A 13131-nucleotide genomic window follows, 5' to 3' on the forward strand; every position below is an offset into this window, starting at 1 on the left:
CTGGGTCAAAGATTATGCATTTTAAATCTTGCTCTCTTTAGAAGTCACACCAGGTCGGACACGGCGGCTCACGCCTGCAATCCCAGCTACTCGGGAGGCTAAGCAGGAGAATTGCTTGAACCCAGGCAGCAGAGGTTTCAGTGAGCCAAGATTGCACCATTGCACTCCAGCCTGGGCAACAAGAGCGAAATTCTGTCTCAAAAAAAAAGTCACACCAAATTACCCACCCTCCCACTACCAATCTATAAGAAGGCCTGTGCCCTCAGCCTTGCCCATACAATGTATTCAACTTTTTGGTCTTTGTCAATCATCCAATAAGAGAAACAAAGTATTTTGTTGGGGCCATGTGCTCAGGTGTGGTGGCTCTGGCCTATAATCCCAGCACTTTGGGAAGCCGAGGCAGGTGGATCATCTGAGGCCAGGAGTTCGAGACCAGCCTGGCCAACATGGTGAAAATCCGTCTCTACAAAAAACACAAAAATTACGGGTACATGCCTGTACTCCCAGCTACTTGGGAGGCTGAGGCAGGGGAACTGCTTGAACCTGGGAGGTTGCAGTGAGCCAAGATAGTGCCATTGCATTCGAGTCTGGGTGGCAGAGCAAGACTCTACCTCAAAAAACAAAACAAAGAAAACCAACCCCCTCAAAACCCCAAAGTATTTTGCTGTAGCTTTATTATTATTATTCTTTTAAAATTTATTATTATTTAGATGGAGTTTCACTCTTGTCGCCCAGGCTGGAGTGCAATGGCATGATCTTGGCTCACTGCAACCTCCGCCTCCTGGATTCAAGTGATTTTCCTGTCTCAGCCTCTCGAGTAGCTGGGATTACAGGCATACACCACCACACCGGGCTACTTTTTGTATTTTTGTTTTTTTTTTGAGACGGAGTCTCGCTCTGCCGCCCAGGCTGAAGTGCAGTGGCCGGATCTCAGCTCACTGCAAGCTCCGCCTCCCGGGTTCACGCCATTCTCCTGCCTCAGCCTCCCGAGTAGCTGGGACTACAGGCGCCCGCCACCTCGCCCGGCTAGTTTTTTGTATTTTTTAGTAGAGACGGGGTTTCACCGTGTCAGCCAGGATGGTCTCGATCTTCTGACCTCGTGATTCGCCCGTCTCGGCCTCCCAAAGTGCTGGGATTACAGGCTTGAGCCACCGCGCCCGGCCTACTTTTTGTATTTTTAGTAGAGACAGGTTTTCACCATATTGGCCAGGCTGGTCTCAAACTCCTGACCTCAGGTGATCCACCCGCCTTGGTCTCCCAAAATGCTGGGATTACAGGCATGAGCCACCATGCCTGGCCTGTTGTAGCTTTGGTTTACGTTTTTTTTTTGTGAACGAGATTGAGCATCTTTTCATATGTTTAAAAGCCAGTATTTCCTCTCCTGTGAGCTGCCTGTCCCTTTGTCCATTTAAAAATGGCATTGTCTTTTATTAGTTGGGATTTCTTTGTGGACAAAGGAAATTAAACCTTTGTCTGCTAGATGTGTTCCATATAATTTCCCTCGGTTGTCATTTGTCTATGTCCTATCCCCTTGAGCACAGAGACTGGAATTTAAGCTTCTTTATATTCTTATTTTATTTATTTATTTATTTTGAGACGGAGTTTCTCTCTTGTTGCCCAGGCTGGAGTGCAATGGCACCATCTTGACTCACCGCAACCTCTGCCTCCCGGGTTCAAGTGATTCTCCTGCCTCAGCCTCCCGAGTAGCTGGGATTACAGGCATGCACCACCACCCTGGTTAATTTTGTATTTTTAGTAGAGACAGGGTTTCTCCATGTTGGTCAGGCTGGTCTTGAATTCCCGACCTCAGGTGATCCACCCACCTCGGCCTCGCAAAGTGCTGGGATTACAGGCGTGAGCCACCGCGCCCTGCTATATTCTTATTTTAATATAACAAGACATACACGGTAGGTGCTAGACAAATGTCTGTTGGGACGGCAGAGTAAGAAGAAAAAGGCAGAGATCTGGAAAATCTGGAGTGACTTAACCCAATCACTCTTTCCTCTTATACCAAGGCTAACTCTTAGTCTTTGTGTCAGTCAGGACTCTTGTAAACAGCAGAAGCTAACTGGCAAATTGTTTCAAGTTCGCTGCCCCCAACAATTACAGAGATATCGGATGGCACTGGAATCAATGCAAAGGCCAGCAAACAAGGGTCAGCAATCAGACAGGCACCCAGGGAAGCTGGGCAGCCAGCACCACACTCAAGGTTGGGCACAGGACAGCCTGTGTAGGAGACTCCTGTCCCCTCCACCCTCCGCAGTGATCCCCCTACTCTCCTCCCTCACCTGCGGCACTAGCACTGACATTTCCTCCTCCAGACACTAGAGGCCGCTGTTGGCCCCATCGCCTCCACCGCCGCCGCAGAAATGAATTCCTCAACCAGCCCTGCTTCTCCGTGACTTGCTCCAGATTCAAAGTCCCAGTTGAAGCATCCGATTGGCGGAGCTGATGTCTTCTGCCTGCAACCCTAGAGCCGAGTCAGGGAGAGCAAGCATTGGGGCTTTGTGGCAAATGGTGGCATGCTTCCCATTAGGGCCCGTGCGATGGGAATTCCCCAAATGTAGGCAGGAGGTTCTGATGGTGAGCGGCCAGGAAAACAGGACACTCACACCACCTTCTTCTCTTACGTCCGGCTCAAGCCCTTCTCGTTGGCGAAGTGTTTCTGGGTCCCCCAGCCTAAAGCACTTTTCTGGACTCACGTAACCATTATTGCTTGAGCCAATCACGATGCCAGCGAGGACCGCAGTAACACCTAATATGTACCATGTCTCATTTGACTTTCAAACAACCCTAGGCACTACCTATATTTAGTGAGAAAAAAAGAGTGCTCAGAGATTTTCCCAAGTCTCACAGTAATGCCAGGTTGTACTGTTTCCAAAGCCTTGGGTTTCCCAGCGGGCCACACTGATGGGCTGGTATCTTATCAAGTTCAAGCTCTGCAAAGGCAGTACTTGGGCCACATTCTTCTTTATACGGCCTGGCAGCATCTTGAATGCAGAAAAATGCTCAGCTAACGCCTGTGGATTGGCCTGGATGGGATCAAGCAGGAGACAATTCTGGAAGGTTTCCTAACCCTCCCATGAGGCCTGAACCCAGGGAACATTTTGCAGTGGAATAGGCCTAGTCAGGATCAGTTTGGGAAGACTTGAACCTGGGGAATTCCGTTCTACTGTCCCCTTTACCTCACCTCCCCCAAATGTGTCCAAACTGTCAACAAGAGGTTTGCAGATGTTCATTATTTATTCATCCTACGGGTAGTTTTGAACCCCGACAGCTGCTCTAATAGACCAGTGAGAAAAAACACACAATTCCTGCCCCGTGAAATCGACATTCTAGTGGGTGAGGTGAATGGTAATAAAAAATAATCAAACCAATAAATGCTAATTTGTGGCTCTAAGAAGACTGATGAAGGAAATGCCACGAGATGCTGTAAAAGGCAGTTCTGACCTACTCAGGAAAGCCAGGGCAGCCTGCTGGGGGACCTGGGGCTGGAGCTGGGAGCTGAAGAAGGGGGAGGAGTTAGAATTGTGGTCGGGGGAGGGAGGGAGGAGTACGAGTCCTCGAGGTGGGTGAGTAAGCATGGATCATCGCTCATGTTTATAAGAAAGTGACAGAGGGACCTGGGGGCCGGGCGGCTTGTTTGTGGGCTGCCCCAGCTTCCGTGCGAGCAAAGTCTCGCCTGGATGGAGGCGGGGCAGCAGTCTCCCAGGTCCCAGCTGGGGCTGACGTCGTCCTGGTGCGTGCCCAAAATAGCTGGCTCCGCCCTCTTCTCCCGACAGCCCCTGCAGGCCCCCACCCCCGCCAGGGGACTGGCGGAGCGGGCCTTCTCCCGGTCTCTAGTAGTTTCCGCGCCGCTGACGCATGCCTGCGCGCACAGCTGGGCCGGGCGCGTCCTACGCAGCAGCCGCGAGCCGGGCTGCGGGTGCCAGACGGTTCCCGGCGGGGGGCAGGGGCGGGGCGCCGCAAGAGGCCGGGACTCCCGGCGGAGGAGGTGCAGCCGGGGGCCCGGGTCAGGCTGGGGGCCCTGGGTCGGACTGCTGGAGTTGGGGGGGCCCGATAGGGCTCCTGGGCCTGGGAGTCAAGATAGCTCTTGGCCCCGGCCTGCGGGGGCAGATAAGGCTGCGGGAGGGAGCCTAGTCACCGGCCGCAAGCAGAGCCTAGTGGGCTCCGCTTCCAACTGGGAGCGCCTCCCGCCACCCGGGGGGAGACTGCTGCAGCCACAGGGAGGGGCTCTTGGTTTTTTCCGCCTGACTCCTTCTCTCCTGCAGCCCCAAGGAGGCCCGCTTGACGATTGACCAGTTGCCATGGCATCCTACTACGAGATCCTAGACGTGCCGCGAAGTGCGTCTGCTGATGACATCAAGAAGGCGTAAGTGCCTCCGTGTGCAACAGAAAACCTCTCACCCTCCACCCGCCACCACCATGGGGCACTTCAGAGTGACACCTGTAGGTGTCTGAGGGAACCAGGTCCTTAGAAAGCCCTGGGGTGGGGGGCTTCCTCCGAGTGACACCTGCAGGGAGGAAAGAGACCCCTGGTAGAGTACAAGCAGAACGTCCAGAGAGTGAAGTAGTTAGTTCCGCTGGGAGCTGCACTGTGTTACGAGTTGTTCTCCAGTGGATCTTCCCCTCCTTCTTCTCCTCTCCCCTCCCCTCCCTTCCCCTCCCCCTTCCCCGTTCCCTCTTCCCTCTAGATTTGGGCATTCTCAGGCTGCAGTGCAAAGATGCCCAGGCTCTGTGAGGAGGAGGGGCCGGTGTCCCTGTACTCTTCGAGGCCACATGTGCCCCAAGCTTTGCAGCCCCAGTCCAGCGAGCCCTAGGGAGGGGCTAGGGATAGGCCTTCTCACCTTGGCATTGTATCCGCTTGTACACGTGGTCTCAGCACTGGTGGCAGATGAGAGAGGGTGGAACTTGATGAAAACATCACACAGAGGCAGCCCTAGCAGCTGGGGTGGACTGGGACACGGCGGTGAAAGGACAGTGATGGGCTAATGGGAAAACGGGTCGTTCTGTTCCTGGGTGGGAAGTGCCTGCATTTGTCCCCCAACCCGCTCCTCTGCACCCACTTTCTGCAGGTATCGGCGCAAGGCTCTCCAGTGGCACCCAGACAAAAACCCAGATAATAAAGAATTTGCCGAGAAGAAATTTAAGGAGGTGGCGGAGGCATATGAAGTGCTGTCTGACAGTAAGGGCCCGAATCAGGCAGGACCCAGCACATCACTCCCTACTTCATGCCCCAGCTCATATTTTCTTAAAGCAATGTCTCTGCCACCCTAGTTTCCTCTGTGCCTGACATTTAAGCTCCCCCTCCCACAGGGACAGCTCAGTATCTGCTCCCCAGAGTCTGGTAGGAGTGACTGGCATGAGACCTGCAAGGAGAAGGAAGCAGGGCAGGTAACTCATGTGAGCTGAGCCTCCTGCATGCCAGGCATTGGTGGGTGTCATCTCCATGAGTTCTCACAGCCGTCCTATGAGGCAGGTTCTATCACCCCCATATTACAGGCAAGGAAACTGAGGCTGAGAGAGGTGAAGTAACTTGCTCAAGGCCATGCAGAGCTGGAATATGAATCCAGGTCGGCCTTTTTATTGATTCATTCAAAATGTAATTCACTGAATGCTGACAGTGTCCGGCACTCTCTGGGTTCTGGGGAAACTGGAGGACAAGCAGGCACTGTCCTTGCCCAGAGGGGCAGGGAATACCAACACTCACCAGGCACACACACAGACAGTTACAACTTGTGAAGAGTATTCTAGAGGGAAGAAACAGGGCAGGTGGAGTGTTAGGGAATAACGTGCACCTGCTTTTGTTCTGGTGGTTGTAGAAGGCCTCTCTTAGGAGGTGACATTTAGGCTAAGCCCTGGTGAATAATAATGTAGTAATCATTAGCTAACATTTATTGAACACTTCCTATGTGTCAGGCACTGGTAGGCAGTTTACGTGGATGGTCTCATTTGATCTTTGCTACAACCCTGTGCGTTAAGTGCTGTGACGACAGCCATTTTCCAGATGAGAAGAGGTCGGCTGTGTGAAAGGCTGAGTTGCTGCCTAAACCTATGGCAGGGGTGCCATGGGTCCCCTTCTGTGCCTGCCTTCCCCTGCCAAGTGTCAGAGTGTCAGTCTCTGGACAATCCTTTGAGCGTCCTAGCCTGGAAGGGGAGGCCATCCCAGAGGGAGGGTGAAATCATCTGGTCTCTTTTTGCAGAGCACAAGCGGGAGATTTACGACCGCTACGGCCGGGAAGGGCTGACGGGGACAGGTAGGTGGAGTGACGAGGTCCAGGAATGGAGGTGGGGCAGGGAGGAGAGGGGCAGGGCAGATTCTTGCAGTGGAGGCTTTCTCAGACTCCTGGCCATGCCTTAGGTGAGGTCCCCAGCTCAGGGCAGGATGCATGCCCTAAGCTCTCTCCTTATCCTGCCTTTCCAGGAACTGGCCCATCTCGGGCAGAAGCTGGCAGCGGTGGGCCTGGCTTCACCTTCACCTTCCGAAGCCCTGAGGAGGTTTTCCGGGAATTCTTCGGGAGTGGAGACCCTTTTGCAGAGCTCTTTGGTGAGTGGACGCCGGAAGCCTCTGAATGGCTCAAATTCCCCTTCCAGGCCTGTCCTTCCATCATTTGGGAGGCCCTGAGGTAGAAGGCTGAGAGGGGATGGGAATGCCATGGACAGAAGATTTTGTGGAGCTGGGTCCAGTGAGAGCTGGGACAGAACCATACATGTGCCAGAACCCCCGTGATCCAACAGTGACACTTCACAGACTCACTTTATTAAATGACAACGACAATAATATGCTGTTAGACCTCTACAGTAAGAGCTGTGAAGGCAAGACTCAAAGCATCTTGTTAACAATATTATTATTATTACCTATAAAACAGATACTGGTATTTTTTAATGATTGATATGTGCCAAATATTTTACATTCCCTAATTCTCTAGTGAACCCTGAGAGGTGGGCAATTTTATCTCCATTTGCAGATGAGAAAACCAAGGCACAGCCAATAGCTCAGAGTCACATAGCACATGGCAGAGCTGGACTCCTAGCTGTGTCTGCCTGTCATCGCGTCATGATGATTTGCCTGTACTGAAAGAGCCATCTGTCCTCCATCCCTCTGCCCCCTCCTTCCTTCCTTTATTCTTTATTGTGGACAGAATTAACTAGTGAGCGTCTTCGAATTCAACATTAAAAAGGAATTTAATTATAAATAAGCCCAACTAAAAAGCGGAAAAGAAAAACCCTACCCAGTTGCTTAGCATTTATACTTCCAGACTTAACAGCAGGGCTCACACACTTTTGGGGGGAAATGTCATTACCAGAGGATTGCTAATCTGTTTACTTGTTGCAGATGACCTGGGCCCCTTCTCAGAGCTTCAGAACCGGGGTTCCCGACACTCAGGCCCTTTCTTTACCTTCTCTTCCTCCTTCCCTGGGCACTCTGGTAAGTTTCCCCCTTCCCACTTTTGCAAGCTCCGATTCCTGGAACCCTTGGACTGAGCTTGTTGCTTTTCCAAGCCTGTCTCCTGTGTTGGGAGCCCTGCCTCCAGCAGCCCTGCGAGGAGGCCTGGCGCCTCGGTGACCACGATAGGCAGCGCAGTCTTCTTCTAACCACCTCTCCTCCTCCTCCCTTGTCCCGATGCCAGATTTCTCCTCCTCATCTTTCTCCTTCAGTCCCGGGGCTGGTGCTTTTCGCTCTGTTTCTACGTCCACCACCTTTGTCCAAGGACGCCGCATCACCACACGCAGGTAAGAGCTCCTTCTGGGGCCATAGAGGTGTAAGAGGTCTGCTGGGTAGCTGTATTCAAATAGAAAATTGGCTCCTTGAGGGCAGGGCCCAGTCTGCACTCTCTACTGCGGTGGCCAGAACTGTGACCAGCACCTGCAGGAGTCCATCACTGCTCGTTGCCTGAACTGTGCTATCTCTCACAGAATCATGGAGAACGGGCAGGAGCGGGTGGAAGTGGAGGAGGATGGGCAGCTGAAGTCAGTCACAATCAATGGTGAGGAGTGGCTCCACCACCCAGCCCCTGGCGGGAAGCCCCAGCCCCAACCTCAGCAGCCTCCTCCCCAAACTGCTGCTCTCTGAACTCTCTTGGGGCTTGGGAGGGAGTGGCAACAGGCCAGACTGGTAGGATCAGAGATGGCAATGCTGGGAAGGGGGCGGAGGAGTCTCACGAAGCCATCGCCGTCACTGTGAGTGGGGTGCCTTACATTTGCAAAGCACTTTACTATTTTTAAAGCACTTCCAGATATACGATATCCTCTGTATTCTTCAAGCATCTGGGGGAGTACACAGGGCAGATGGTATCCACTCAGTTTTAGTTTGGGGAGCCTGAGCTGCAGCATAGTTAAATGACCCTAACTTCCAAGTAGCCCAGGCTCAAGACTCTTTTCTTCCAAGTAAGGGGAAGGGCCAGGAGTCAAACTCAGGACGCATGATTCCCGGAGCAGAACTGTCTCTGCAACACCTTGCTGTGCAGGACCGTCACCATAGCTCACCTTTCCTGCCTGCTGACTCCGAGCACTGTGCACCAAGCCCTTTACATGGGCTGACGTATTTAATCAGTGGAACAATTTGAGTATGAAGGCACTATCATTTCCATTTTCTTTTTCTTTTTTTCTTTTTTTTTGAGACAGGGTCTTGCTTTGGTGCCCAGCCCAGCACGATTATGGCTCACTACAGCCTCGACCTCCTCAGCTCAAGCAGTCCTCCCACTTCAGCCCCTCGTGTAGCTGGGACTACAGGCGTGTGTTACCATGCCCAGCTAATTTTTAAATATTTTGTAGAGTTGGGGTCTCACTATGTTGCCCAGGCTAGTCTCGAACTTTTGGGCTCAAGTGATCCTTCTACCTCAGCCTCCCAAAGTGTTGGGATTACAGGCATGAGCCACTGTGCCCGGCCATCATTCCCACTTTCTAGATGAGAAAAGGGAGGGGTAGGGATATTGAGTGACTTGCCCAAGGGTAGGAGCTCCTACCTGGTAGAGCTGAATACTTCCCTGTGCTCAAAATCACAACCCTAGGTGCCAAAATGCATGTGTGCCAATTCCAAATGAGAGACTCTTAAGTGGTCAAGGTCGTTACTGTGTGAGGCAACCTGGCAGTAATACCCCGGCTCAGGTTGGGGCCTCATGGTGGCTGTGACTCTTGCAGGTGTCCCAGATGACCTGGCACTGGGCTTGGAGCTTAGCCGTCGCGAGCAGCAGCCGTCAGTCACTTCCAGGTCTGGGGGCACTCAGGTCCAGCAGACCCCTGCCTCATGTCCCTTGGACAGCGACCTCTCTGAGGATGAGGACCTGCAGCTGGCCATGGCCTACAGCCTGTCAGAGATGGAGGCAGCTGGGAAGAAACCCGCAGGTGGGCGGGAGGCACAGCACCGACGGCAGGGGCGGCCCAAGGCCCAGCACCAAGATCCAGGCTTGGGAGGGACCCAGGAGGGTGCGAGGGGTGAAGCAACCAAACGCAGCCCATCCCCAGAGGAGAAGGCCTCTCGCTGCCTCATCCTCTGACCACCAGGCCCAACCTGACCTGATCCAGGTCTTGACTGGGGGTCTGGCTCACTGTGGGAAGAGCAGAGGGGAGTATCCTGAGTTGTAGGAACTGCTTTGCAACTCCATGCTCCCTCCACGAGTTTCCCTCCCAGGCCCCCCGCACCCCACTGTGGACTTGGGATTTGCTGTGCTCAGCCCAGGACTGATAGGTCCCTGGTGAAACCCAGGGTGGGGGGTGTCAGGACAGTGGAAGGGCCCGAGGAGCCAGGTTGCATTTATTGGATGGGGAGCTCCAAGGGGCATTAGTGGTTTGGGCTGGGCCTTTTGTGCCCAGGTCCTCTGCCACCTGTGTTGCTGATGGTGTCAAGGAAGGAGGACTTGGCCTAGGGTTGTCTGAGCCGGAGCCGGCAGCTCCACTGGGGAGCAGCGCAGGCGGAGTGGAGCCTCCTGCTCTCCTGGTCAAGCTGCAGACCCCCAACCCTGGTTTCTGTGCCATGTTGTGCTCTGACTGTCTCTGTTGCTTCTCTTCTGGTGTTGCTTCTCCTCCCTCCCATTCTCTCTGCAACTCCCTGCGGGCCGCATCGCTTGCTTTCACTGCCGTCTGGCTAGGACTCCCTTCTTCCTTCCTTCCCCGAGAAGGCCTCAATGTGGCGAGGAAGATGCTGGGGCCGGTAGGGCTGTGAGGTCTTCTGGGGAGGCTAGCTGGGTGGGGCGGGAGCCTCTCAGCTGTCCGGATTCAGAACTGGAGCCCACTCCTCCTCCCTTCTTCCCGTTGCCTCAGCCTGCCCTCACCCTCAGGACTAGGCAGAGGTGGGGCTGGCTCACTCTGAAGAGGTGGGATAGGACCAGGGGGAACCAGGAGGGAGGCCTAGGTGGGAACTGCACTCATACTGCTTCCCTACCATACATCAGGGCTCAGGGAGAGGCCATGCGGCCAGCCCAGGTCTGCATGCTGAGCCCCATCCTCCACAGCTTGCCGCTGATGCTCTCTCCTGTCACCCCGCCCCCGCTCTCTCCCCAGATGTGTTCTGAGCTGGATGCCGGGATCCAGAATCGCTGCACAGTTCCAACAGGACAGCGCCCTCCCCCATGTGCTGGGAGGGGACCCTCCATTTCTCCCCCTCACCCATGCTGAGTGTAGAGCTGGGGCCTGGGTAGTGGGTGGGGGCCGGGTGGGAGGCGGCAGTAGTCTTAGCCTGTGCACTCTCTTCCTTGGGTGTTTCGTGCTGGCTCCTGGGAACTACAAATCCCAGAGTGCGGTGCGCCCGGCCTCATTTCTGATAGATCCCGCTTGGGGGAGGTGGTGCGTGGTTACTGAGCTGTGCATCTTGGGACATGTAGTAGCCCAGGTCGGCTTGTCACTCGCTGTGAGATGGGGAGATTTTGTCTTTTGATTTATCCCTGGAGGGCTGGCAGGGTTGTAGATGAAGGAGGAATGATCTGAGCATTGGTTCCCCTGACACATCTTGCTAGCCCCAGGGTTAGAGTGGGCAGGGCAGAGCCGTGCAGCACCTGGGAGAGGTTCCTTTCCCATGGGCAGCCTAGGGTCCCAGGAACAAGCCAGGGCGAGTAGCATGTCCGCCTGAGCAGAGTGTGGCCCCAGAAAGCTGAGGAGTGTGGGTGGCAGAGAGCTTTGAGGGCAAGGCCACCCGCAGGGGCGTGTGTGTGGCGGGGCTTGGCATGTGATGGCAGCTCCAGGCATGCTGCTGCTTGTATGGCTTTCTTTGGCCTCTGACCCTGCTGCCCGTTCTTTCCAACATCACAGATGAGCCGCCTCTCCTCCTCCCTGCCTGGGGATCCCAGTGGCCAGGGAGGGGAGTGGTGGAGCTAGCCGCTGTTAACACTGAGCCTCAGAGACAAACCAAAACCAGCTGGGCTGAGCTCAGATCCAGGGGGAAATGCTGGAAGTCAATAAAACTGAGTTTTGAGAGCTCGGTGGCATGTTGTGTTCTTGTGTTCCTACTTTCCGGAGTGGCCCAGGAGGGCCTCTAAGGGACAGTGGGTGACACTTCAGGCCTCACACCTCCCTTTATGCCCCTACAGCTAGAGGTGCAGGCCTTGCCAGTTGAAGGCAGAAGTGCCCTCTTTGACCAGGCTGCCTTCCCCAAGTATGTTATGGAACACCAGGCAATGCTCCATTCTTTCCTGTCACCTCTTGGGGGCCCACAACCAGCTTTCTCTAGCAGCTGATGCTGCCCTTATGAGGGGCCTCACCCCTTAGCACTTCACAGCACAGCTAGGACCATACTCAGTTAAGACTTAACTGAGGCCGGGTACGATGGCTCATGCTTATAATCTTAGGACTTTGGGAGGCTGAGGCGGGCAGATCACTTGAGGGCAGAAATTTGAGACCAGCCTGGCCAACATGGCAAAACCCCGTCTCTACTTAAAAAAATACCAAAAAAAAAAAAAAAAAAAAGCCAGATGTGGTGGTGCCTGCCTATATGCCTATAATCCCAGCTACTCGGCTGCTGAGGCAGGAGAATCGCTTGAACCTGGGAGGGAGAGGCTGCAGTGAGCCAAGATCAAGCCATTGCACTCCAGCCTGGGCAACAGAGTGAGACTGTCTCAAAAAAAAAAAGAAAGGAAAAAAAGACTAAAAGCACAGAAAGCTGAGAACACACAGTGAAACCTTTAAACTGTACCCCCGCGAGGCCCACAGACTAAGCCCCTGGGCAGGTTTCATTGGCTCAGCCCAAGGTGTGAGCCAGTGGCACGTGGAGTGGCACGAGTCCAGCCCGCCCAGGGCCCACAGAAGAAAAAGCCAGGTACCCCTTCCCTTTCATCTCCAGCCACCGTGCTGGGACAAGCACCTTTCCGTTGTCAGGGAGGGCCGGGTGGCTCCCCAGGCCTCTCTTCCATTCTAGGACGGGCTCTTGCCTCAGCATCAATCACCAAAGGGCCTCTACTATATTTTTCTCAAAGCTAAGAAGCAGCCTACCCTGAAAGAGGAATTTCAAACTTCCATCCTGAGTCGGGTGGAAGTTTGCAAATGGCTGTTTCATCTACATCTGTCTAGCCTTTGAGATGGCTATCACTGGTGCTGAACCTCAGCAGAGTGTGGGTGAGACAGCGGGACGGCCTGTGGTCAGCTGGCGGGTCCCTTCACTCCGGCTCCAGGGCAGATGGTGTTTGCCCTGTTTTTTATTTAAGGAGACTGAGTCTCAGCATAGGTAAGTGGCCCTAACTCCCAAGTAACGCCAGGCCTAAGGCTCTTTTTGCCTTATTTCATGTCCACCACTTCTGTCCAAGGATACCTCATGACATGTAGGTGAGTATACCTTCTGGGGCCATACAGGGTGGAGGGTTCTGGGAGCTGCGGTGAGACAGTGTGTCCTTTATCCCCAGGGGAACGCCTGTCCTAGCATCTCACAGGCCCAGCCTGAACTCACTGTCAGAGTTTTGCTATAGTTTTGCCTAAGGTGTGGCAGGCACTTTGCTAATATCACCTTGTTCAGGCCTTACCTCAATCTGGCAGCAGAAAGGCACAAAGCAGCTGCCAAGAACTGAGTGGAGGCGGGGCGCGGTGGCTCCCGCCTGTAATCCCAGCACTTTGGGAGGCCATGGCGGGCAGATTTTCTGAAGCTCAGGAGTTCCAGACCAGCCTGGGCAACATGGTGAAACCCTGTCTCTCCTAAAAATACAAAAAATT

At 54.0% G+C, this 13131-nt stretch overlaps 1 protein-coding gene and 1 long non-coding RNA gene across 4 annotated transcripts; one reads left to right on the top strand and one right to left on the bottom strand.

The window, feature by feature from the left end:
• The first annotated feature begins 3841 nt into the window (after positions 1–3841).
• Positions 3842–11409, top strand: DNAJB2 (DnaJ heat shock protein family (Hsp40) member B2). 3 transcript variants are annotated; one of them, XR_012421509.1, is made up of 10 exons: positions 3842–3994; positions 4272–4372; positions 5076–5185; positions 6204–6257; positions 6425–6547; positions 7337–7429; positions 7660–7734; positions 7918–7988; positions 9142–9345; positions 10501–11409. XR_012421509.1 is itself a non-coding variant. In XM_045367765.2 (10 exons), the coding sequence occupies exons 2-10, from the start codon at positions 4308–4310 to the stop codon at positions 10509–10511; spliced, it is 834 nt and encodes a 277-aa protein (XP_045223700.1). In that variant the 5' UTR covers positions 3842–3994; positions 4272–4307; the 3' UTR covers positions 10512–11409. The 3 variants fall into 3 exon arrangements, 2 of the variants coding, with proteins under 2 accessions (XP_045223700.1, XP_005574426.1); XM_045367765.2 differs by having other exon boundaries at positions 7632–7734; XM_005574369.4 differs by having other exon boundaries at positions 7632–7734; positions 9142–11409.
• Positions 7417–13113, bottom strand: LOC141408228 (uncharacterized). The gene is made up of 2 exons (XR_012421510.1): positions 12945–13113; positions 7417–7783 (listed from the first exon to the last, which is right to left on the bottom strand). It is a non-coding gene; the product is annotated as an uncharacterized lncRNA (long non-coding RNA).
• Positions 13114–13131: the final 18 nt, after the last annotated feature.

Source organism: Macaca fascicularis, chromosome 12 (assembly GCF_037993035.2).
Source record: "Macaca fascicularis isolate 582-1 chromosome 12, T2T-MFA8v1.1".
In the NCBI taxonomy this organism is placed as follows: Eukaryota; Metazoa; Chordata; class Mammalia; order Primates; family Cercopithecidae; genus Macaca; species Macaca fascicularis.

Bases quoted from the DNA above. Each gene is read 5' to 3' on its own strand.
- DNAJB2 (XM_005574369.4), top strand. From the start codon at position 4,308: ATGGCATCCTACTACGAGATCCTAGACGTGCCGCGAAGTGCGTCTGCT. The intron at 6,258-6,424 runs GTAGGTGGAGTG...CTGCCTTTCCAG, and splicing joins GGAAGGGCTGACGGGGACAG to GAACTGGCCCATCTCGGGCA. The intron at 7,989-9,141 runs GTGAGGAGTGGC...TGACTCTTGCAG, and splicing joins GAAGTCAGTCACAATCAATG to GTGTCCCAGATGACCTGGCA.